At 33.7% G+C, this 26,990-nt stretch overlaps 1 protein-coding gene across 3 annotated transcripts in view; it reads left to right on the top strand.

The window, feature by feature from the left end:
- LOC138703205 (serine-rich adhesin for platelets) overlaps positions 1-25,844 on the top strand; it is a 1,304,023-nt gene extending 1,278,179 nt beyond the window's left edge. For all 3 annotated transcript variants that reach the window (XM_069830906.1, XM_069830908.1, XM_069830909.1), the window contains 2 exons: positions 582-2,602; positions 4,347-25,844. In XM_069830906.1, the coding sequence (XP_069687007.1) occupies positions 582-2,602; positions 4,347-4,705 (2,380 nt within the window). In that variant the 3' untranslated portion in view covers positions 4,706-25,844. The remainder of the gene's footprint in view (positions 1-581; positions 2,603-4,346) is intronic.
- The last annotated feature ends 1,146 nt before the right edge of the window (positions 25,845-26,990 follow it).

Raw genomic sequence — 26,990 nt, forward strand, 5'->3', positions numbered from 1 at the left:
AATTATAAATAAAAAGTGCAACAACAACAAAAATGACAGTCACTAAATTGGCAACAATGGCCACCATAAGCTGTAGATCACAGCCTTCTATACTTGGAAGCATTCCAAGAGTTGATTTATCAAATAAACGTGTCTAAATACACGTTGAATACAGCTCCTGAAGGCTGCGGTATAGATTTACGAAGTAGACAGTACTCTTTGTTGTGAAGAAATGTGTAAACAAATTTTTACATACTATCACATTTTTTCAGTGATGGTATGTCATTTTTCATTAACGGTATGTCTTCTGGCCATAGAAACCAGTGACTGTATTCCATACCGGTGCATACCGTCTCACTTCCCTCACTGCATATGACCACTCACTGCTCGCCAACAGATTTTTTTAGGTAGAGGATGGAGTTGGGGCAGCTCTGCATAGGAAAACACAGTACAGCTACGTTCATGGAGACTCACTATAGTCTGAAGTAGTATATATTTTCCATTCGACAAATTTAATTTCGTACAGTTACTCTGGTGTTAACTTGCTCTTGTGGTCCTGCAAGTGAGATATCACATAAAAATGAACAAGTTTTCAATTACAGGCATCTCCGTGGATGGTGTCACACTCCCCCTGGAGACAGTAACGCTTCTGGCAGTAATTCTTCATGCAAACATCATCGAGGAAGCGTGTGTTCATCATCATCCTCGTCATCAAGTTCTCATACAGCTAACAACTATTCCCACAGCAACACTAGTGATATGTCCGATGATGACCTGACATTAAATGAAATGCTAGGGAAGTATGACGAGAGCTACATTTATGAGAAAGAAACAGACATTTTGAGTGACAGTGATCCAACAGACTGTGAGGAAGATTATGGCGAAACAGACTTCGATACAGGGCAAGACGGCGGTGACGAAAGAGAGCCTCAAGAGGATGAAGAATTGGATTTTATTGATAATGGGTCGTACTTGGAATTAAATCCTTTGGATTTAGATGATGGTACCGACAAATCTTCAAGTTCTGCCAAAGGCCTTGTAAATAAAGGGCATTGCACATACCACATGCCACATTCGGGAACTGAATTCGTAAGGAAATCAACTACTCGATTTCGTGAGTCATTTCTGAGGCGTTCTAGTGCTCGCCGACATGGCGTCAAAGATGAAAATGTCAGTAGAAGTCCCGGCCCTTCTTCCCGAAGAGCCAGTGTAAGAAGGTTTAACAATGAAGAAGGTCTAAACAGAAGAGTTTCGCGAGATGGAAGTAGACACCGCAGGCATCATGAGCCAAGTAGCAATAGTGGTACAGCAGCCAATAACACAGGGCCATTGAACCACACGCTAGCTGGAAATTCATCTTCAAGATCATCCAGCGAGAAAAGAAAAATTCGATGCTCATTACGTCGAAATTGTAATGTTAGAGGAGTGCCAAATAAAAATGTTCCTCCACCAGTTGTAAACAACAATGGAATCACATTCAATTCGAAAGAGAAAATCAGTATTGTTGAAGCTGAAAATGCAGGCGTGTATAATTTGAATCGTATTTTGATGCAGAAGATGTTGTTACATGTCAATGGAAGTGGATCCAGAAGTGCCGGAAATACACCTGTATCACTAAGGAAGAAAATAATCAATGACGATACTAGAAGAAAAGTTCTTTCTCCTTCTAGACTAAAGCCTCGGATCGAAGATAATAGGCTCAAATGGGATATAGATAAAAACCAAAACACTAATGATGTACAAACATCTCCAATGAGAGAGAACGTAATAAAGAAACGCTCCTATTCTATAAGTTGTGGTACAAGAAGTGAAGAATTTCGAAAGGGAATTCCAACTTCAACATATTTAACAACATTTTCATCTGAGATAGCCCTCATAGAAGCAGATAAAGAAGCAGATCGTAAGTACAAGGAACTTATTTTAGAAGCTGAACACATTTTGGTTAGTATGAAGGAAAATTCTTCAGAAAAGTGCTTCAATTTTATTGTTCCTCCACCACCACAGGAGTTTAACAGTAAAGAGTCGAATGATAACTGTGTAAATGAAAATGGGAATACAGTTACAGGAACCAAAGATGTCGATGGAGACACTACAGAATTATCCTGTGAAAATAGAAACAATGTCATAAAGCCAGCAATAATGAATAAAACATTCAATTCTCCGAAAAGAGTTTTAGATGAAAACAGGCGCACTTCAAGAAGAGAAAAGGAACAGAACGTTAATCGGACCAATTCTCCGTCGAAAAGAATTGTCACTGAAGGAAAACGATCATGTGAGTTTAACAGGAGAGGAAGGTTGAAGACTCCGGAAGGACTGATCCACGCATCAAGCTCATCCTCAACAGATTCTGACGGTTCGATCACACCCAAGAAGTCTCCCACTCTGCCTCCCACAGTTCCTGTACAGACAGCTCAGCAACGACCTCCACTGGTCACCTTCCGATCCATTGACCTGGGTAATGAGTTAGGAGGCTCTGGCTACTGTCCTCAGAGTGAGCCTGTGAAGAGGAAGGTGTACACTTGCAGCTCTACTTTCGATCGCCTTCAGAAGTCGCTTGAGAAGAGTCATCATCAAGCATCCCTTCGTCTCAAAGCTGAAAGAGAGGACAGAAACGATGATAAAGGTAAGATTAACTTTTTACTTCGTATCCTTAGTGATTGGAATGCTCGTCTCACGCTCTGAAGCTGCACTTAGACATGAACTCGAATCCCGCTTGAACTGATTATGGTACCTGATTGGGTATTTTTCGAAGTTTTCCCCAACTGTAAGGCGAATATAAGGTAATTACATCGAGAAATGACATCTCACTATCACCAATTTCACTGATACTAGATAATCGTCTATTCGCTTCTTTTCTCTTCGTCGTAATGTCCGTGCTTCTGCCACACTTCACACAAAGCACTTCACTAGTCTCTTCCTTAGTTCTGTTTCCAGAGGTCCCCAGAAGATGCTCCTTTTTCTATTAAAAGCTTCTTTGGTCATTGCTATCTTCCTTTTACTTCTTGGCAGCAGCTCGTGTTACTGCTTATAGTACACCCCAAGTATTTGAAGCTGTCCTCTTGCTCTACTGTTTCATTTAGAATTCACAAGTTTCCCTTCTCTATTTTTCCTCCTATAACCATGCTCTTCGTCTTATTTGCGTTTATCTTCATCCTATATTGTTCACAGCTGTCATTTAGCTCCATTAGCATATCTCTTTTAGTATCATCTCCTCTTTTGCTAACAACGGTGTATCATCAGCAAATCTTATATGGATTATAAATATTTTTGGTCCTAGAGAATTATCTGTTATGGTTAATATTTGTTAATGACGGAGAGTCCTGCTCGAACAAGTCACTCATAAGAGTGCATGTGCTCCTTGTATGATGATATAATATATGTCGAACATGGAGTAAGGCCACTAAGGGAAAAAAACCAAAGGAGAAAGATTCGATCCAGTGCTGTGGATTGAGCCTCGGCGTAGCTCAGTGGTAGAGCACTCAGTGCAAAGAACTGGGGGTCCCGGATTTGATCCTTGGTACTGGAGCGAATTTTTGTCCTTCATTAACAAAAATTGAAAATTATTGTCAATTTAACAAAGTTCGGTCCTTCCAATAAGATTGTCCCATTCCACTTTGCCTAGGTACCTACAGCAGTTATCGCAATTTCGTGAGCATTGCCCTCCATGATTAAGTTCTGCCCCCCAAGTGCCCTTCCAAATTAAAAACTCTGCACTGTCACTGCAATTACCTCCCATAGTTTCTCATCAATGTTAGACTCAACTCACACGATCGACAACTTTGTGATTATTTTGCAGTTTGTGTGTACAGGTTGTGCTGTCAGCAGAACCGACCACATGCGGACTTCTTTTTTGTGGTCACTTGAAGTCCATATGACCACTGACAACCACACTGCAAGCTTGCTATTTGCCAAGAAAGCATCTATCGTTTCCAAGGATATGGTTTAAAAGCATCTGTTGTTTGTAAGGATACGGTGCAGTGGCGAGTGGTTGGCATGTGGTCGGCGTGTCGCACATGTGAGTTGTGCTCGACTATTGACAGCGACAATTCTGCAGTTGTGCTGTGAGTGATACCGATGTCTCACAACCACAGACGTCGACAATGACTTCAGTTTGTGGTCCGTGCGAGTTAGCATCATTTGTTTTCATATAATTCAATACTAATTCCTGACCATCCACAGCACAACCACACATAACTGCAAAATAATCGCAAAGTTGTCAGCCGTATGAGTTGAACCTTACTGTAAGACTCTGTGATCTTGAATAGAATAAAGGTTTCATATTGAACCAATCACTTGAACTAAGAAGTGTAAATATTTAGAATAATTAAAAATAAAAACTAACACTTCTCTGTCTTACTGTATTCTAGGACGAACTGAAGGAGACAGCAGACGTGATAGTCTGAAAGAGAAGCTCGAAAGGTTGAGACGAGAGAGACTGGAGGTGGAGGCTAAGGTACGAGAAGCTCAGGAAGAAGAAAGACAGCGCTTGGATGACAAGGCCCAATGCCAGCGTCAGCTGTCCCTTTTCCGACGGCAGATGCTTGTCCACACTATTGAAGGTCTTAAAAGAAGTTTGGAAGATCAGTCGGCTAAACTTCAGGAAACATACAACCAACAGGAACAGCAGCAGTCCTCAGAAGAAGAGGACATATGTCGAACACATTCCACGAGCAGTTCAAGCAGTAATAAAGAATGTCAGACACAGAACCAGAACTCGGCAGAATAAACTAGTATGGTACCATTTTAATTGAGGTTTATACAAACATCTGGAGAAACAAAATAATCTACTAAATAATAAAAGTTTTGTTGTTATTTCTTCTGTAATGATGTTGATATAGCTGCAAGCGAATTTTTCTTTTTAATCATTCAGATGTTTCTATACAATCTTAAAGTTTCTCTTCAGGGCATGAAAACCTTGTGCTTTAACTTATAATTTAATTCCATCCATTAGCTCATTAGTCCAAATCAGGCAATGGGCTCAATCTATAGTTTGTGGGAGTCTATGTCAATGTGGTAATAGGCCTGTGACTCAGGATTAATAATAAATTGATTCACCTTACTCAAAAGATGGCATAATATGGCTAAATGACTACTCAGTTTCTTTAGTTGTCAAACAACTTCCATAATAGATTAATATTCCAGCGATTATAATAATAGTAATATTACAACAGACAACAAAAATGCAGTTTCTGTTGAGTTGCTAATCTGGTGCGATATAAGTTCATGTACTACATAAGTAAATGATTTGCAATTATTTTAACATATTAGTGAACCACATAACCAATGCTAACCATACATACAATAACATAAATGCGGACATGGAAATCCTACACATACAACCCAAGAACCAAAAACTCAACACACTAGAACAATACGAAATATATAAACACACTAAAACACACCCCGATCAAATTCTCAACACACAGATCAATTTCAGTACACACACACTATTTGACTCCACTTTTCAACACCTTTCAACAATCAAACGCACCCACATAACAGGCAGAGAAGTTTGAAATGACACTGAGATCTAGTAGGCTCTGATGATGGTGTGTGAAGCACCGAAACAGCTGTAAGCCGCACAAACTTACATAATTAACACGAGTAAGTCCACTAGTTAATTAATTAATTATATTCAAGTGTTAAAAGTACTGTACACAAGAATCAAAATGGATTATAATTATAGATACTGGTAATTCTTCCTTGAAAGTAATATCAAATTTGGATAGACTAATTGTTTAAGAATTTGTTCATGAGATACAAATAAAACATACGCCCATTCCCGAATCACAAATTTCAGATAGGTATTCTAAGATATTTGTTTTCCAAATCTCTTTAGCCCTCACACTGTGCTTTGATGCAAAAGAAAATCGTTTTTAGTGCATGGTTATACCACTCGTCAATTAGTAATATCTGTACAGCAATGAAACGGTACTGGGCACCTCTATTCAAACATGTTTCAGCTCATTCAGCATCTGATAGCCATTGTCGACAATAAAGTTTTGTATGTGTTAAGCCAACTTACATACATCTATCAGAACATGCATGAACGGATGCAATCATGTGGTATAGATTATATCTTCAGCCCGACATAGGATTTCCGAATTGGACGAAAAAAAAAAAGTGTACTGGACTATCTTTGTCCTTATTTGGCTACTTATTTTTCTATTCGGATACTTGCAACTTTTTTGACTGCACAATTCTGCAAAACCAAAAAATTGTATCATTCATAAGTTGATATTAAATTTCATAAGACAATAGCCAGCTGGCAATGTTATAAATGTTACCCTATCTAACGTTATTTAATGCTAGGTCAAATTTCCTATTTTTAACAGACTGTGCACTATACTAGCCAGTCCTTAATAGTGGACCTCGTCAATTTTGTATTCAGAAAACGATGAAAAGAAAGTATGAAAATCCTTTCGTGTGGTAGGAAAGAAACTTAAACAACCTCAATGACATTCATTTAAAAATATATTAGGCAGCATTAATCTCATATTAAAAACCACAGAAAGTGTTTTGTCTTTAAAATTGATACATCAATACGTATATTTATATACTGTAAGTACATGGTTTTATAACATACTGAGGTTAATTAATTTTGAGATCAGCTACTTATACTATATACAGTAATACAATAGTCGTTTTAGTATTTATACCAAGTTATTTTTATTCAAGGCAATATCATACTATTTCATGATTTCGATTTTCTGAAAAATGTTGTTAATGTAATGTTATACAATCTCTTATTTGCTTAGTATTATTCATTCAGAGTTCATGGGTAAAATTAAATTTTATTCAAGCATTCTAATTGCCACTATGTCAAATTTAAGCTATTGAACCTAAAATAAACGTTGAAAATTTAATTTCACTAATAAAAATAAACTACTTTCTTAAATAGGTATTTAATGTTAGTTATTTTTGTTTGTTTAAATTATTCTGGCATACGAATATTCAGTAAAAAACTACTTTTAAATGATATCTGTGTTTTCTTAATTCATAACACATTCAGATAATCTTACATTATTATTAAATACTGGACTTAAGAAATTTGTAAAGCCCAAGTGTAAATACGGTACCAATTTTATTGTCAAGTACTAAATGTAAAGCATTATTTTCTTTATAATTGAAATTACCGTGGCCACAAATGTTATATCTTGCACCAAATATGTCTTAGAAAGTATTCTCATTATTATCTGGGTCTTAATGAACACAAGATTCAAATAAAGTCGACCCTCTGTACCCGTGGGTTCTTCAATGGGGGATTCAACCAACTGCGGATTGAAAATATATATATGTAGGCCAATGTATGTTTAGTCAGCAGTCCAAAAGTAAATTAAAATGAAATTTGAATTTGCCACGCTGAATCCACGAAAATGAATTTGTGTATAAATATTCGTAACCTGGTTTTTCTGACGTTAGATGAACCTTCTGTCGGAAGGTTCAAGTTAGCATGATGTCTCCGGACACCCAATGTCTCATCACTTACCTCCAGTGTTCACTCACCTCACCGAAAAATTATAGACACTACACTACAAGTACTTACACCAAACATACAGTGGACAATATTGGTGATCCTGGTGGTATGCAAATACTACGCCATTTAATATACGGAACTTGAGCATCTGTGGATGTTGGAAGGGGAGGGGGGGGGGTCCTGGAACATATCCCCTGCGGATACTGAGGGATGATTGTGCTGTCGTCATTTTTTATGTAATGTTCACTCTGTTTTCCTACGAATCCATGTATTGTGGGTTCAAATTTGATCAAAGTAATAATGAACTGGCATGAATTGGAATTACTCCTTCAAGGAAATTTAAATACATTTCCCAAAATGATTATAATGGATTACAGTCAATTGTGAATTGTAATAAAATGTGTCGTCTTACAACTTGTCTTGTGCCTTTCCAGTCCACTGTGTGAGGTTATCTGTTGAAAACTTTGTTAAGTAATGAGTCACATTATTTTCATAACCTGCTTTGGAGCAATACATCCCAATGTTAAATTGTCTTACGTAGGTACTAAATTGTCTGATGTTATAAACAAAAATAGTATTTAATTCATAAATATATTATCTAAATTTAAACGAAAGTGAACACAAATTGTAATCTAGACTGTAAAACACACTTCTCAATATAGTTATTTCTACCAGTACCGGTACTTTGAAAATATTATTTTCAAATTTGAAAGATATTGTGACTATATTGTTATTTTTCAGTTGGAGCATTTCACGTCATCCATTAAGAAAAATTCTAGTTCAGAACTGGACCTAAGGCATTAGGTAAAAAAAATCCAAAGCATGGTTTTCTCTGGTCGAGAATTCTAAGTTTGTGACAAGTAAAAGAATCTTATAACAATCAACAAACTGAATTCGAAAGCAAAATTTAAAAAATGATCTTCTATCGACCATTTACAATTTTATTATTTTCTACTTTCAGATGCTCGTATTAGTCCCTACTTAATAGCATTTAAAAATAGGAATGATGTGGAAATGTCTCATCATCCTCGTATACTAGCACATCATGGGTGTTAATGAATTCCAACTTACAAATTTTATTCCATTTCAGAAATGGAGTTCTCTTCTATAAATCTCTTTGTTTGCCCTTACCTGGAGTCAGTGACGGTTCGTGCCTAAATGACAAAGGGTTCGCTACTTTTATAATATTACATAGTTTTCCAACAATTTAAACAAATTCTCATTTCTTAAAAATTTAAAAAAATATTACAGTTCTTTAAAGTAGATAATTAATTACCTTAAAATGAGCCTGATGATGATGATGATGATGATGATGATGATGATGATGATGATGATGATGATGATGATGATGATGATGATGATGATGATGATGATGATGATGATGATCAGTTATCTTTGAAGGAACATAGCGATTTTTCCGTATGTTATCATTCTGTTTTTCAATATTCTGCCTGAAAGCTGAGCTAAGCTGTTGCCTAATTTCTGTTCTTCCAAGGACTGATAAATCTAGGCAAGCATTCTTATGAGCAATAGATTCCTCATGCTTCTTAATTTTCTTTGTCAAATAGCTTCAATCTGACACACCAGTGCATGTCCAGCTCGTATCTTTACCATTAGCAAATAGCAGGGATGGGAAACAAAATAATTTCGGAATATGTATGATAAGACTTTCTTGTGTTAAATTCTAACGTACCTTGTTTACATGTTTCGACCTTTTATAGGTCATCCTCAGAATTGGTCGTTGTTGGTCTTGGCACCTCTTGTTTTGTTTCCTGTGAGGTGTGTTCGTGTGGTATAATGTAAAGTCAAAGAGTATGTGTGTTCTGAAATTGTGTTGTGTGTTGAGAATTTCGTTGGGATGTGTTTTCGTGTGTCTGTATATTTCATATTGTTCTAGTGTGTTTATACAGACACACGAAAACACACCCCAACGAAATTCTCAACACACAACTCAATTTCAGAACACACACACTCTTTGACTTTACATTATACCACATGAACACACCCTCACAGGAAACAAAACAAGAGGCGCCAAGACCAACAACGACCAGTTCTGAGGATGACCCATAAAAGGTCGAAACATGTAAACAAGGTACGTTAGAATTTAACACAAGAAAGTCTTATCATGCATATTCCGAAGTGATACAGTGTTAAAAGTTGTATAATCAAGATATATAAAAATAATTTATTTGTAGATTCACAACCACAAATCCAGCTGTTTCTTTAATATATTTTTACATTAAAAGCCCTGCAAAAATGTCTCACCTCGGCTTGTTTGTGCTTATAAATTTATCTGAAAAATCAAAATGAATTGTAAGATTGTTTGTGCTTGCTTTAAATCAACTTAACAGCCTTTCAAGATTCTTTATTTTACACTTATCTTCCAAGATTAAAATATAAGATTAAAATACCAAGAACGACAATTTTTACCAGCACATGCATATGTTTCCCCTGCAACATTCCCCCCTTACCTTTCGCCCCTCACGCAAGTACAGAAGCTGGCTCGGCGAGGTTCAGAGGGAAAACCGAACCTCATAAGCATGTATTCGATCTCTGCAATTCATAGGTTTCATATGACAAAAATACATCAGAACCGCAAGTAAACTTATTAAAGATGAGCAAGAAACAAAGAATGATAGTGTAAATTATAAATAAATTTATTTAAACAATTAAGTTGTTTTTCCTGGGGTTTCTCTGAATCATTGAATGTATGGGCTGCACCATCACTGCCTGGAGGCAATGAAATCACTAATCAGATTCAAATATTTATTAATCACACATGCACTCATACATACAAGCACAATTCACACTCACGGAAATACACAAAAATGACTGAGAATATTGCCGAAACGTGTTCATAATATATCTCAAAACTTTTTTATAGTTTTGTGACAGAGACTTTTTCATTACCTAAACCTTTATATAACATAAAGAAGGTAAGATCGCAGTAACTAAATCTTGTGTGTTATTCTAACTTAAAGATGGACAAATGAGGGCTTGTCAGGTTGGGAAAACATGTCCTTTTTGTGCCTACATATTGAAGTCCTTCATGAAAATAATTTAGCACAATATAGAAACATTATATTCACTTACCTTCAGGAAATACTTATTAACTGATAATATTTAATTCTGTAAAATGATGTAGAGGAAGTTATATAGAGCAAAGGAACGAAAAATATTTTTGGTGTGTAGACAATGATAGTAGTTGTTGGTCTCTAGATTAATAGCCTGATCTATGTATAAGCCTAATATGCATATTTTATTTATTTTTACTGAAAATAAATATATTATATGCATAACTACGTTTTTATATGATAGAATTATTGCATTATTTTATAAATATGTTCTCTTCCTTCACCTCTCACCCTCAAGTTAAGTACTGGTACGAAATCCATGAAAATGTAGGACTTGAATTTATCCTTAACTTTCCCTTTTAAAATTCAAATACTGCATCACAAAATGTTTTAGCGCCATTGAAGTGGGTATTTAGTTCATAACTTATGTAAAGATATTGTTTTTCCTTCTTTCCTCTTTATGAGATATTTCATCCATGCTGATATTTTCAATTAGCAAACTGCATTAACATCCTTTTTAATGCAACATATTTAAATACGACTTCATTTAAAATGTTAAGTCTATGTACACTGCCTTATCATTGGAAAATAATGCAATAGTGCATTCTAGAAACGTTCTGAAAACTACAGTGAAGAGAAATATCTTTGTCTTTGCTTAAAATCAAACACATGGCAATTGCTTTATGTTAGAAAATTAAACAAACATTTTGTTGAATGAAATGAATTACAATCGATTTTTATGTAAGTTATACAGTTCGTAACGGTTGAATTTATGGTATGGCACTATTTCTCTGTAAATAGTGCGTGTGTTTTCCAACGAAGCGGTCCATGGTTCGATTCTTGCCGTGAGTGGAGTTTTATCTTCATTCTACAGGGCTTCGTACTTCACCCTTGTCTTGCTTTCAGATATTCAAATAAGAAAAATCTCATCCAGAGAATTGGCGTCTGGAATTGTTGAATTAAAAAAATAAAAAAAGACATTTTCATTGAATTTACACTGCAAGTCTGTTTTCAGTTTCCAATCATATTTTAATTGAGAACAGAAAATTTGTTTTGGGACTTTCCCGATTATATTTAAGTGTTATTAGAAATATAATTACATAAAAAATATGAGTTCATTATTCCAAGACAATATCTAGAAAGATCATTTTAAATTTTTTAATGATTTCTTAAACAATATTCTAAATAGGAAATCCTATTATGTTCAAGTAATGTCTAATATCATAATAGCAACACATTTTTTAATGAGTTGCAAAATTATTATGAGGAGCATGCATCTGTTTTATCTTCTTTCATATGTAAGTTCATTTAGCAGAAAATAAGATATGGTACCGATATAATTTCATAATACCGGTACCGGTACATATTATTCAAAAACTTAAGAACCCTTTGTCTCTCTCATTAAAAATACACAAAAATATTAAATACTAGGTAGTACATCGCCAGCTACTGACAAAGGCGAATGTCACGCTGAAGTGGGACATACAGCCAGTACATTACCTTTTTCAAATACAATTTTAACACTTTTAAAAGTTTAAGTTTTATAGTTTTTAATTTAAACAGTTTTCAAATATCACATGACTCGAAGAAGTCATTTCATTAACAAGATATCAAACCATTATATGCTACCTAGCCCTTATCCAACTCAGAATGATACTTTTCTGCATTCTGTATTTACATTTCTGTCAGTTGCTTCTTCACCAGCCATTGTACAAATTTACTATTTGTCGTGGTACACCATAATTGGTATAGATATTGATGATAATAAATATTATCATATTATCTTACCATAAAAATACTATGAAATCTATTTCTGATGTAAAGGTGCACACAAAAAATTCTATGGCTAGTGGGTGTATTGTGTCAATGTGCTAAAACACATCGCCCTTGTGACTTAAGGCTGTCCACAATAAACCAGGAATGGAAACGACAACGAAAAACGAGTACGGAAATATTGTTAAAATAAATGTATTTCCATTCTCGTTCTCGTTGTCGTTTCCGTTCCCGGCTTATTGTGAACCAGCCTTTATGCTCAAGACACAATTCGCACTTCACAATTGACTTGGACATAGGTAGGGCCATTCTACAACACTGTCCACATCACTGTTTACAAAATTAGATGGAAGCAAATTTTATAATAATCCATCATTATAACACCTGAATCCTTCATTAACAGTTCCTTTAGTCTTGAACAAGAACATAACAAAACGAATTTATAGAAGTCAACAGTACGATTAGATAGCAAACATAGCCTGAACAACAGCCAGTTTTTAGCTGGCTATGTAATGTCTGCACAAAGCTGAATGTGTGTTGTGACGTCACGCCCATTTTCAGATGCCTCACAGAAAGGAAAAGTAAAACATATACTGGAATTATATATTTTGATCAAATCATGTAATTTTCACCCTAATTAAGGATTGTATAACCTACTTAAATAAAAGATATTGTGCTTGTTTGCCATGAAATCTTCTTGAAGATTGAAATGTAATGAGTAAAGATACAGTATTAAAAATAAATTAGATTAGATAGGTCTTTATTAGCCGATAGAATTACAAGCATTCATGGCGTCGTCAGTACACAAAAAAAATGACATACCGGTAACATAGGCTACAATATATGGTAATACAAATCAACTTAATTCTAAATAAACTTCACATGGAAAATTACAATTACTTTAACTATACATTGATTAATAATGGTTAATTACGTATTAACGATGATTACTGAATATAAACACTTCGCAGGATTCACTGGTGTAGTTTTTGTATACCAGTACCTGTACTTGACATCATTCACAAAGACAGAGCACCGAAATTAAAGAAAATCGACAACAGAGGTTTTTGATCCATTGAATCCAGAAAAGGTACTTTAGAATCCAAGACCATGAAACGATTCTAAATGAGGTGCTTCTGAGACTTTTTAAAATACCTGCAGACGTTTCCTATTTATGCAGTGTGATTCAGTAGAAATAATAAATATTTTGAGTGGACAATTCTGAGTAAAAAAGTTCTTATAAACATGTGTCCAATTTTCAGTGGATGTGGAGATACAACTGTTTAAATATTACGCATAACAAGCATTACAAGTTGCAAGATGGAAAGACAAATGACTTAATGATTACATTTATTGCTTATTTACATGGTATCAATACATTTTAACAGTACAAAGTAATGGTTAAAAAATTCGACCACTGGCTTGAATGCGTTTCTGGCCTATTGACAACAGTATATGATACTCTTCTGAGGCTGTCTTGTCGTTTTTTTTATGAGAGCAGCACTATTCATAATGCAAGCATTTCGTCTCTTGTGTTTACTTTGTTTTTGTACACTTTCCATCCGACCCTAAAGACAAAAATCGACATGAGAAAGATTTGGAAACCTTGGTGGCCAATGTACGTAACTACTACTGCTGATCCATTGTTCAGGGAATGTGAGATTTAGATGATGTGTCACCTGATGGCTAAAATATACAGGGGCTCCGTCATGCTGGAAGAACATGCCCATCCTTGTACCCAAGTGTACCCTTTTGTAACAACATTGGAAGCTCGTTTTGCAGAGATACTAAGTAGCTGAACCCTGTAAAATGATTCAGTAACACAAATAGTAGTCATTTGTTATTCCTTCATACTATTTGGAGCACTTGTTAACTTATACGTAACATCCAAACAGCCGTTTTTCCATAACCATTGAAAATTGGATACACTATGTTTATACGAATTTTTTACTTAGAATAGTCCATACTACCACTCCCCTAAAATATTTACTATTTATCCTGAATAATCCTGTATTTATTGTTTTTGTTACAAATAAATTATATTGTTTGTTCCTTCGATGGATTTGTTCACAAACTTTGAAGCCTTCAATGATTATTTCAATTACAGAATTTATTACTATTTTTAAACTATCTAAGCTTCGAATGGACATGTAAAATTTTCTTTTTATATTAGTAGCTTATGTATTTCATGCTTTCAGAATATTATACCACGAAAATACAAATACATTTCATAGTGCTTTTAACCTTCTGTTATTGTTTTCTAATAGTTTTTCATTTATAGAGCATTCAATACATAATATGGTATTACAGAATAAAACCTATGTCAGAGCCTAAAGCCATCATTGCCACAAATTTCCATTAAAGTATATTAGAAAAGTTTAGTTATGAAATATAACAATGTGCCTGATAATATATAAACTGATCTCTTTCATTTGGCCCGAAGATCTGATTGATTTATTGATGAATATGGAGAAACTAACAAGGGAACCTTCTGAAAATGCATCTCATAGTGAAGAATTTAACTTATTCCAATTTAAAGATCTACTGAAAACATATTCATTCCCAAAAAAAGTAGCTGCCCATCACAAGAGGTTGAAGAAATATGATGCAATAAACATGTCATGGAGTATATTAGAGAAAAGTACGGTACTTTTCACTAATATTCCCATATACTGAAGAACAATTAGAAATATTAAGACATTTACTATAATTACTGATGCTTTTCAACATGCCACAGGCAATTCTTTGATGAGACAGTGCTGTAAACAAAACGTAGAAGTGCAGTGAGCACATCTGAATACTCTCAGTCCATTACACATTGATCAGTTATTGCTTGTGAATGTTTCAAAACAATACTCAAGCAATGTCCGACACTTTTCCGGTCTTTCATGCAGATAATCGCATCTGAAGAAAGAAAACCTGATTAATGACTTGAAGATCTCTCCCATAAACCGGTAATGTGTCAAGATTGGAAGTTTCAGAAAATTCTCTTGGGACCAGACATTGAATTCATCAGTGTCCAATATGACAAGGTCTGTCACATACTTTACGAAATTTGCATAAGGCCTGAAGAAATAGACTTGACTTACGACCAGGTGGGATTGGCTTAACTTTGAAGTTCATATTCGGCAATACACTTTGTTGCAGTAAGTTGTTGTCTTTGTTTGCTGACGAAGAATCAACGAGGAGCACAACATCAGTTGGTTTCATTTCTGCCGAAATTGGTCAAATCACTCTTATGCATAGGTATTTGCAGTTTTACTTGCAAGAAGAAAAAGGTTACAGTATTTGTTTTACTGCTATGGTAATACAAATGGCAAAATGCGAAAGACATTGGAAATTATTAATGATTGATAAAATGGCAGACTTAATAGTGTTAATTATATAAGAACAGTGTATACTGTACACCATCATCAGCCTGATGATGGTGTACAGTATACACCGAAACAGCTGTAAGCCACACATGCTTATATAATTAACACTAGTAAGTCTGCCATTTTATTAATCATTTGTATTTAAGTGTTAAAAGTAGTGTAGGCTACGCAAGATTCAAGATGAAAATTATTATGCATAATTACCGCTTTATCAAATCAGCATCCGTTTTCACAAGAATTAAGAAGTTGTGCTCCTACTGTGACTGTGACCCATAGCAATACAGAAATCTTCCGCTATTTCAAGAATCAAGAAGAACTGGCTGCCAGAACACATGACAAGACATTACGAGTATGGGCTGTCCGCATCAAGAATGTCATGGATCCAGAAAGCAGGCTCAAGTTCAAAGCTTCTTAATCTTGAGTTTATAAATTCAAGAAACGATAGAGGTAATAGTGGTGTACGAACGATCATGGACAGTTGGAAGACAGTACCAGTACTGGAAGAAGAAGAACGAGATGAACGCATTGGCGACTGCTTTCGAGAAGAAATCAGACAAATGCTTGATAGCCACATTGTCAACCCTTCTCAATTGTTCAATGCTGATCAAAGCAGATTCCAGAAGGAGATGCATTCTCATCGCGTATTCAGATCAAAAGGAGCAAAACATGTGTACGACATTGTTGGATCAGTCTCAGAATCATCGCACTCTTTTATCATTATGCCTGTAATATCTGTCGATGTAGCTTTATTGTCACCAATGTACGTTAAAGTAGAAGGAACCAAAAGAGTGTTTCCCCGGCATACAAATTCGTTAGTAGGAACTCTCCCTAACATTGGTATTTGCAAGTAAAATTTCATATATGCGTGAAAATGATTTGGCCAATTTCGGCAGAGATGAAACCAACTGATGTGCTCCTCATTGATTCTTGGTCAGCAAACAAAGACAACTTTCTTTAACAAAGAGTACAGCCGAATATGAACCTCAAAGTTAAGCTGATCCCACCTGGTCGTAAGTCAAGAGCCAGTCTCTTGATGTCTATTTCTTCAGGCCTTATAAAAACTTCGTAAAGTATGTGGCAGACCTTGTCATATCGGACACTGATGACTTCAATGTCTGGTCCCCCCAAGAGAATTTTCTGAAACTTCCAGCTTTGACACATTACCAGTTTATGGTAGAGATCTTCAAGTTATTAATCAGGTTTTCTTTCTTCAGATGCGGTTATCTGCTTGAAAGACCGGGAAAATGTCGGACACTGCTAGAGTATTGTTTTGGTTTTGAAGCATTCAAGGCAATAATTGATCGATGTGTAACAGATTGAGAGTATTCAGATGTGCTCACTGCACTTCTACGTTTTGTTTACAGTACTGTCTCTACGTTTTGTTTACAGTACTGTCTCATCAAAGAACTGCCTGTGGCATGTTGAAAAGTAAATGTCTTAATATTTCTAATTTTTCTTCAGTTTATGGGAATATTACTTACTTACAAATGGCTTTTAAGGAACCCGCAGGTTCATTGCCGCCCTCACATAAGCCCACCATCCGTCCCTATCCTGTGCAAGATTAATCCAGTCTCTATCATCATATCCCATCTCCCTCAAATCCATTTTAATATTATCCTCCCATCTACGTCTCGGCCTCCCCAAAGGTCTTTTTCCCTCCGGTCTCCCAACTAACACTCTATATCATTTCTGGATTCGCCATATGTGCCACATGCCCTCTAATATACTCCATGACATGTTTATAGCCTTATATTTCTTGACATGGGCAGCTAGTTTTTTGGGAATTAATATTTCTTTAGTAGATCTTCAAACTGCAATAAGTTACATTCTTCACTGCAAGTTGCGTTTTCAGAAGGTTCCCTTGTAAGTGACGGATCGATACATTTCTTAAACATTAGCTACAAATATGAAAACATTCCAGTCACTTTCTCAAGTATGTTAACTGTTTATTGCAAATATACTAAGAGCACTGGACACCACATGGAGAAATATTTTAACATTAAATTTAAAAGTTTCTCTCACTAGGTACATGTATAAACTTGTTACAAATCTTTTTCTTAACAGTTCATTAGTCTTCCTATTAGCAACTACAAAAAAAAATCAATCTTTCAAGAGCTCATCAAATGCATGTGTATATTTAAAGCAAATTCTTTGAGGCTCATTCTTCAAGATCTGTTAGTTTAAATGTGAAATTAGATGGAGGGTTACAGGGTAGATTATTCTATAGAAAACCATGTCACATAGATTAGAACTTGTTATATTATGAATGTACATCTTGCAACCCATTTTAAATGTTTGTTGGATGCCACATGTTGGTTCAGTATTTATATTATATTTATACCTTCAGCCAAGGATGTGCTTAACAGCAGTCTCAAAAAGAAACACGGGATTTGCATAATGACTCTTCATTATGGAATCGTTTGTTTAACGCCATTGCTACTGTTATTGCAAGAAAGGAAACAAGGAAATATAAAACTTTTGACGTTGGTCGTCTTGAGTATTAACTTTACTGGTCATTATTTTCGCTTTATGTCCTTGTCAACTTATTATAGGATAAAATATATAATATTCTATATTATAATTTTAAAATGTTCAGAATCATGGTCATTTTTCAGTGCAAAAGTTTCATTTTGGTTCAGTTGTGAATATTTTTTCGACTGGTGATAAGATGTAAATGTAGAATATTATATAGTTTATATTACTGAATAATAACCTGTAATAAGATAAAATTATAAATATAATGTAAATAGTGTATACATCTTGCAAGTTGTTACACCATACCTCTACTTTAATTCATACAGATAACAGGGGTCTTCACATTTTCAAATGGTAGCCATGACATGAGCTGTGAGTGCTGTATATTAATGAAATATGCCTACTTAGTATGAATATACCGGTAATTATTACCAAATTCTGCAATATTACAACTTTTCAGCGCATATGCTGTTAAGGCTGTTTACACAAAGTGGAAATATTACGCTGGACTTAATTTACAATCTCATAATGACATTCTAACGTCCCTTTTTATTATAATGTCGCTGAATACAATTCAGTGTAATGTAACTTCATGTTTATTGATTTCATGCATTATAAACAATACAGATTTACAAGTAATTTGTACATTAAAAAGAATGTGTAAAAGTATATAAAGTGTCCCAGCAGGAAAAACACGTACTCCAAGGTATAATTTGTAATATTTAAAACGAAAACTGCAACACAAGTGCATATGTCGTTTTTGTAATGAAGTTGTATTTGAATTATGACAATAGATTATACAGTACATATACTACCTGGCTCTGCAGAAGAAGTGGCAAGCAGAATGCTGGGACTCGAGGAGTTGTGTTGGTATCAGTGCAGGGAGTGAGTCAATGATTTTGGCTGCATTGAATGATGGAGGAGGGAAGGAGCGTGAGAAGAGATGTAATTAATATTCCTACATTCAAACCAGGCGCTTCATACTACCAACTTTACATCGCTGCCTGGTCAAATACTGCCACTTGCTTCATTGTGGAGCCAGTTAGTATCTGCACTGTATTATCATCGAGTACTAACTAGTAAAGATTCAGTCGAGGTTTCTTTTCTTCCTCTGTTAAGCATTTATTACGTTGCAAATGTTACTCATATTTCAAATTTTTATTCAAAATTATTCCTATATTGATTACAGATTAGTAACTTCAACTACGTAACAAGGTTTTTCTTGTTTTAACTCTTTCACAAGAGAAATTATTTATCTGTAATCACAATATTTCATTTTGAATATTTAAGTTGGCAATAAAACAACAGGTACCACTGCTGTGGAGTAATGGCTTGCATATCTGACTGTGAAGCAAGCAGGTCCCGGTTAAAATCCTGGTTGAGTTTTTTCCGAGGTTTCTCCTCAATATAGAATTGTCTGGTGACTTTCAGCATTAGACCTCGAGCTCATTTCACCATCACCATCATCATCATGCCATTATCATCATTTCTGTAATCCAAATTAAGTTCAAGGTGCAGAATACTATACTATACAGAATGAATGCGACCATTTGGCAACAAAAATCATCCACAACAAAATGGAGCGTTAAGCACAAAAAGCCTTGGGCTGCAGTGGAAACCTTCGGACCTTTCTTTCATAAAAGAGAAAACAAAAAATTATCAAATGACTTTCAATAGTTATTGCTTTATAATGATATGATTTATTGTCACCCAACCGTTTGGTCATGCTGGCCCTTCACATTCCTGTATTCGGAACAGCATTCCCATTCTTACACTATTTACATAATTTATGAATTTAGTGACCGACTCATACACTTCTCTTCCTTTATTCATCACTGTGTTCTTACTTGTCGATTTATTTCACTTATCACTTACTCTATTTCGTACTTTAATCATCCGTTACTATCTGTTGTTCTAAACCTAACTTATTCTAATACCCCATCCCTAACACTTCATTTACTCCATTTTGAATCTTGCGTACACTACTTTTAACACTTGAATATAATTAATTGATTAACTAGTGGACTTACTCGTGTTAATTATGTAAGATTTGTGCGGCTCTGAGGATGGTGTGTGAAGCACTGAAACAGCTGTAACCCACACAAATCTTACATAATTAACACGAGTAAGTCCACTAGTTAATCAATTAATTACTTCATTTACTATTTAAATCAGTCTCTATTTTCTCTGCACATACTATTCATTCCCGTTTCTATCTCTTCCTTGTTTTATTCATATGACATAAATTATTTTTTCATATTCTCTGTCCCACCTGATACTACATTTCTTTCTTTCATACTTTTTAGTCCTTACTGACATGTATCATTGCTAATCGCTGCTCCTAGCTCACCTAACTTCTTACATCACTTCACTATTTCATACTACTTTATAATCAATCAGTTATTTTCTTTGAAGTTTTCTTTTTTTAAGAACACTGCTCTTAAAAGCAGAAAAAGATAAATCTTTAAATGTAAAGTTGTAAAACATTTTGTCTGTTGTCCTCCCTCACTCAACGTGGGATGTTAATGGAGAAGTTCGCTGTTGTAATTACTATTTTTGAAATTGCATATTTTAATAATAGTAATAATAATATTCAGAATTAAATGTAAATCATTTTTAAAAAATCAGCCAAAATGTTTCTTTTTTGTTGGTTCATAAATAAGACAAGCATAATACATGCGATTTTACTACAGAGCTAGTTAAATTTATCTTATGTAATTCCTCCTGTGACACTTTACATGACGTTACCAATAAATGAAGTCGACAACAGCTCATAAAAAAATTCAAAATTGTTTGTATAAAACTAAACACAAGGAAAAAGCATTATTAGTATTAAGAGTGCATGCTGATGCCTTAATACTTCCTTCCACAATTAGTATAAATTAACAAAGTTAATGTTTCTATTAAAACAATAAGACATCATTAACAAACGTATTAATGATTTGGGAGAGGAGGGGAATGATATTCACTCTAAAATCGTAAAATAAACTAGTGATTCTATATTATTACAGGCAGTAAAAAAATAAAATAAAAAACAACAAAAAAAAAAGAACATGCTGTTACATTTGAAGCATTTTGAAAAACGTTGTTAAGCTGTTATTAAAATATTCTTTATAAAAATACTGTGACAAGATTTTGAGCTTGTGTGTGGGTGTAATCTCATCTTGATGAATACGTTCCTCCAGCGATGTGTTACATCTTTCTCACTTCTAATTAATCAGGGGATTTCATAATTAAATTCATCGTACATGACAGAGTGAAAACATCAAGTAAAATCTATTGTACAAGACTGAGTCCATACGAACTCAGTCATTGTTATGAATGTATAGTTATTTCAAGGTACGGATTACTGATCATGCCAGCAGGTGTCATCTTAACTTTTAATTTACAGAAGCTACACTCATTACAGCAGAATATTTCAATATTAAGCTGAAATACTTACTATCGTTAAACAAATTTCTAATTTGAGAATCTCCCTAACCTCAGCGCCATCCTTATACAGGAGGCCCTGCGACATGGGCTATGCTGTGCATTTATTGACACCTTAGTGTTTTTCATGTGTTGAATTACCATAAAATACGGATTTGACATTTGCAGTTCATGAAATATCTACAATCCATAGAATCTGAAAATGTCGATGTTGTATTAATTTGTTCCCTGTTGTATGGAAAATGGGTTGTGACAATTCTATATAGATATATATGTATCGTGATTGTTTCCCCCAAAGGCCTTTCCGTCACTATTCTACTTGAACAAGGTAAAATATATAACCAAGTGGATTTCTCTACTGCAAAAGGAAAAAATGCAATATTCTGTTACTAAGTGTTAGTGTAAAATGGACACTAAAGAAAAGTGAAGTGTTGTGTATTTAAATGGTAGAAATATACTGGTACTTGTGTACCAGCGGTGATTCTTAATGCAATGGCGCGATTGACAGTTGCATGAAGAAAAATGTTATATTTAACATAAATACATTTTTGTTTTGTTGTTTATAAAAGCTAGTCTCCACTTCTAACAACATAAGTTGTTGAAATGTCTTTTTATCTTAGATACTCGTCTTAAAGTTTACATTTCGTCCTGAAGGGAGTGTTTGCGTTTTTGCGTGTTTTCAAAGTGTGGATGGACTATGAAATTTGTGATTTATTTAGTTTCTGTTAATTATTTAACCATATGATTTTAGTGCACATACATACCGATAAGTATAATATATTCGAAAGAAATATTTTGTATATAATTAACAGTAAGATTCGTTTTGCGTATTATAATCGCGTCGTTGTTATTTCTAGCGCGTCTCCTCCTCATTGCTTACCGTACATCCTAGGGAGTGTAGTCTCTATAAATACAGATACAATCATTCGCCATTTTAGTTCTTTCGTTGCCGGTTGCAGTTAGCAGACGATGCTGTTTGCAGCACTGTTAAACATTATAATGTCGTAGTTTCTGTGATAGTCAATCAATCGCATTGTAATTTTTTAGGATTCATAGATAAATTTCTAAGGAAAGAAAGATTGAAATGGAACCTTGTATTTCTCAAATACTGGTAACGTAAAAAAATTGAGTCTTCAGTTCTCCGCAAAGCAAACTCCTCCTTTTTTTAACTCGCAAACCAGTAAAGATTTTGAGTAGTAGCCACTTTTGAAAAGTAATTTCCATTTTTCTAAACATTTCTCTCCCTTTGACTCTTCCTCATCTAACGTGAAAAATAAAAAAGTTTGTCGCTTATCAACTTTTGAGAGTGTCAATGTCTATTTTGAATGGGTCACTTCCAACTTAGTAATTTTTTTCTCCCTTTCCAAAAAAGATTTTGATTCCGAATTTTTTCCTATGCTTTCCTTAGACATTTACCTGTGCATTCTAAAAATTACAGTGCGATTGATTGACTACCACAGGAGCTATGACATGATAATGTTTAACGATGCGGTAGAGATAGTTTTCGTCTGCTTGCTGCGAACGGCAACAAAAGAACCAAAATGACAGACTATTATATCCAGTATTTATAGAGTCATAAGAAGTGCATGACGTCATCAGCAGCGAATGACAAGATGCAGACGTTTAAATGTAGCCGACCTGCAAAGTGATTAGTTGCTGGAAATAAGAGTGACGCGACTATAGTTTGCTTCGCTACAATCTCTTTGTTTCATGAACAGTGATGTACAGGCTGTTTCAAAATGAGCTTTGTGGTGAATACCATCACCAGTTTGAAAGAGACTGAAAGTTAGAAGCTTCTCTTCTCTATTTAATTATTTATAACTTGTCATTCAAGCATCTGTAAAGAATTTGTAATGAATATATTTCATCAATTTGATTGTTCTAATAACATCTCTCTTTCCATTTAAGATTGAAAAATGAATATCACAATAAATTCATTACCGTATGTGAAATGGGTTCATAATTATTTCTCAAGAAGAAAGTAAGTATAGTTTATTAACTGAAACAAAGTTGAAAATGGAAACAAAGAAGGAATAAAGTGAATTCACAAATGTTTTGTATAAACCAAAGATTGTTATCTGCAGATTTCATATTGTTGTGTCAACAGCTGAACTGAGAACTATGGCAAAGATGTAAGTATATTTTCAATGTTGTTTTACAATGTTGAGGTAATGTCATTTTGGATAACTACCTTCAGTAAAACATCATTTTAAAATACAATCATTGATTGTAATAAATTATGTTTTTAAATCTAAAATAAGAGCCATTAAAACAGTGATTCTTAACCTGGGATCCACAGGTTCAGCGGAGAACAGTTAAGTAAAAAATTAATGACTCCAATAGAACCTGAAGAGGTACTAAAATGTCACGAGATTTTTACTGAATTCTTACGTCAAAATATCAATATCTGATAGATCATTCATTATCTTTGACGGTTTCACGATCTGGAGGGTCCGCAGATTTAGGAAGGTTAAGAATTACTGTATTAAAATATTTTGTCCATTATATTCTTGTATAGGGTTACAATGTAAGATTGGATCCCAGTGGAAGCTAAGTCTGACATATTGCGTGAATGGCTCGTAAGAACATCAGAGTGGTGTTTCATTTCTATATTATTTAGAATATTAAACAGTGATATTGTGAGCATTTTAATAAAGTGAAATCTCTCTCATTTCTTGAATTTTGAATGGAACAAGAGTGATAGGATATCATTATAGCTTTTAGAAATCCAAGTACATGAAAGTAATCAGTATCATAGGTAAATTATTTAATACTATCTAATGAAACTGTATTCTAAGATCAACCTTCATTGTTCGTCTGTAGTAAGACATTTATATTTCTTATTTTAAAGACAGTCTGCTTAGTGACATCGAACATAATACCGACACTAGTGTTGGAATTTTGAATCTTATAAATCTTACAAACATCAGCTCAAATAGGTACATAATTTGATATCAAACTTATTGCAATGTGTAGCGAAATAAAACATTGAGAAAGATTAATTTTTATTTCCTATACCGTACTTCATTTTGGACATTACAAGAAGACAATGAACAGCATTTCAGTGCAAGATTAACACTAATTTATTTTAAAATATCAAGTTCATCACAATTTTATTTATCAACAACAAAATAATAATAAGTCTAATAATAATAATAATAATAATAATACGAACAAAACTCATTCTTTTCACAAGTTGCTTACATACAGCTGACAATAAAATTGACGTAGGTACCGGTACCAATATACAGAATTAGATACCGGTATATCTTAGCAGTATCTTCTTACATTATAGTTAAGTTACCGTATTTAAACTAGGATTCAGAAGATGATGCAAATAACATCGAAACTAGTCAATCAGCTAACATAACACCAAAATTTAATGTTAACACAGTGAAGTCGTTATTTACTTATTCAAATAACTTAATAGTACATCATATTTAAAATACATATATTGTCATCCGTAATAGTTATTTACATTACAAGACTGTAATGTAGAACTTAACATGCGAGCATAGAATTTAACTAAACAAGCGACAGCAAGTTATCCATGTGAGCATGTTGAGTTTTAATAACGATCGTGTATTGTACAATGTTTTATGGTAATTTGAATCATATAAGTTATTTTAAGAAAAAATAAATTAATAATTATATTTTGCATGTTGTTGGAACAGAAATTATTAAGAATTTGTAGATTATAATAACAATATTGATAAATGTCTTAATCAATTACTATGATAGGAAAAACGTCATAATCGGTTACTAGGGTAGGAAAATAAAAGGTGCTAACCTGTTAAGTCGTGCTTTACTTACATAGATGCACCTCTGTTAATCTTTATAGTTTAAAATACCATAAAAAGCATTATATTTCTTAATTTATCTATAACCTCTTTGTCTTGCTATCCAATTCTTTAGTTTTCATCAGAAATCAGAATTACCAATACCAGTAGGAGCCCTACTGGTACTGATATTATTAGAAGTGACAGTTTTAGAATCGAGTAGGCCTACATCTTATTTACGATTTTTATTAGTTTTAAAGGCACGGAAATTAATTCATATCATAGTTCATTTAATTTTATTCTCTTTTTTTACAGAGATTTTCTTAAGACAGTAGGACAATTTCTAAAAAAATGTTTTTAAAGCATTACCGGTAAATAACAAAAATATCCTTTGAGAAATTGCATTGCCGGTAGTAATTTTATGCAGGAAGTAGAATGATGCGAGAAAAGATAAAAAAAAAAAAAACTTCTGAAAATTTTGTAATCAGACTCCAATACTCGTCTCAGAACCATTATGTAACTGTCACGTCTCTGAGTCCTTGGACTACGCTGCACTGTCCTCTTGAAATTCATTTAATTAGAATTTTAAATGAAGTACCAGTAGGTACTGTATCGGTATTAATCCATATTCATTCACATATTTCACTCATATTGCAATAAGATTGTTGAGAAATAGTGACATCAGTATATTTTATAAAAATTCGTGTAAAGTAATTACTTTTATTATGTTAAATTAATCACTGTTGTGGAAACAAATTATACTTTTAATAGTATAGTATTGTGTCCTCATTGTCTTGCTATAGAATCTACAATGTTTCTCTATTGGTTTATCTCAGTAATACACTTAAATTGAAATTACAAAAGTAGGCCTAAAGAGCATTCATAATGTTAAAAGTAGTCTTTGTCCCAAAAATTTATGTTATTTACAATAATGAACTGTAGTACACATTATACAAAGTAAAGTAAGTCTAAGCAGAATATCTAAGAAACTGATTTAGAATATGCTGATACAATTAGTGTGTATGAATAACAAACAATAGAAAACCACAGTAATGTATTAGTAAATAGAGACACTGTAGAAATTTAAATCTGCATAAATTAATGCACTTCATTAAAGCCACTGCCTTTGTAACGGAGAGAAAATTGTGAGTTGTATTGTCAGTTTCTTTACTCATCAATCAAGATATTAAATACGGTGTATATTAATTTCAACTAAAAGCTGGAAAAGTTAGTGATGGTATTTCGATAAAATAATAACACAGCAATTTTGATATTATTATTATTATTATTATCATTATTATTATTATTATTATTATTATTATTACTTCATTCACATTTTCTGCCCAAGGACAAGTCAATCACTGCAAACCCAGCATTCTCCTATCTTTCCTATTTTTTGTCTTCACTTATGATCCATATATCTTAATCTTAATGTCATCTATCATCTGATATTATTATTATTATTGTTATTGTTATTATTATTATTATTATTATTATTATTATTATTATTATTATTATTATTATTATATTCAATAGAAATAAGAAACCTTTATTTGTTTATAATCCAGCACTAACAATAAAGAAGACAAGCATTAATTCGCTTAAGTTTTAAGCTAGTCATGCATCGATA

The sequence above is a fragment of the Periplaneta americana genome, chromosome 7 (genome assembly GCF_040183065.1).
Source record: "Periplaneta americana isolate PAMFEO1 chromosome 7, P.americana_PAMFEO1_priV1, whole genome shotgun sequence".
Taxonomy (NCBI): domain Eukaryota; kingdom Metazoa; phylum Arthropoda; class Insecta; order Blattodea; family Blattidae; genus Periplaneta; species Periplaneta americana.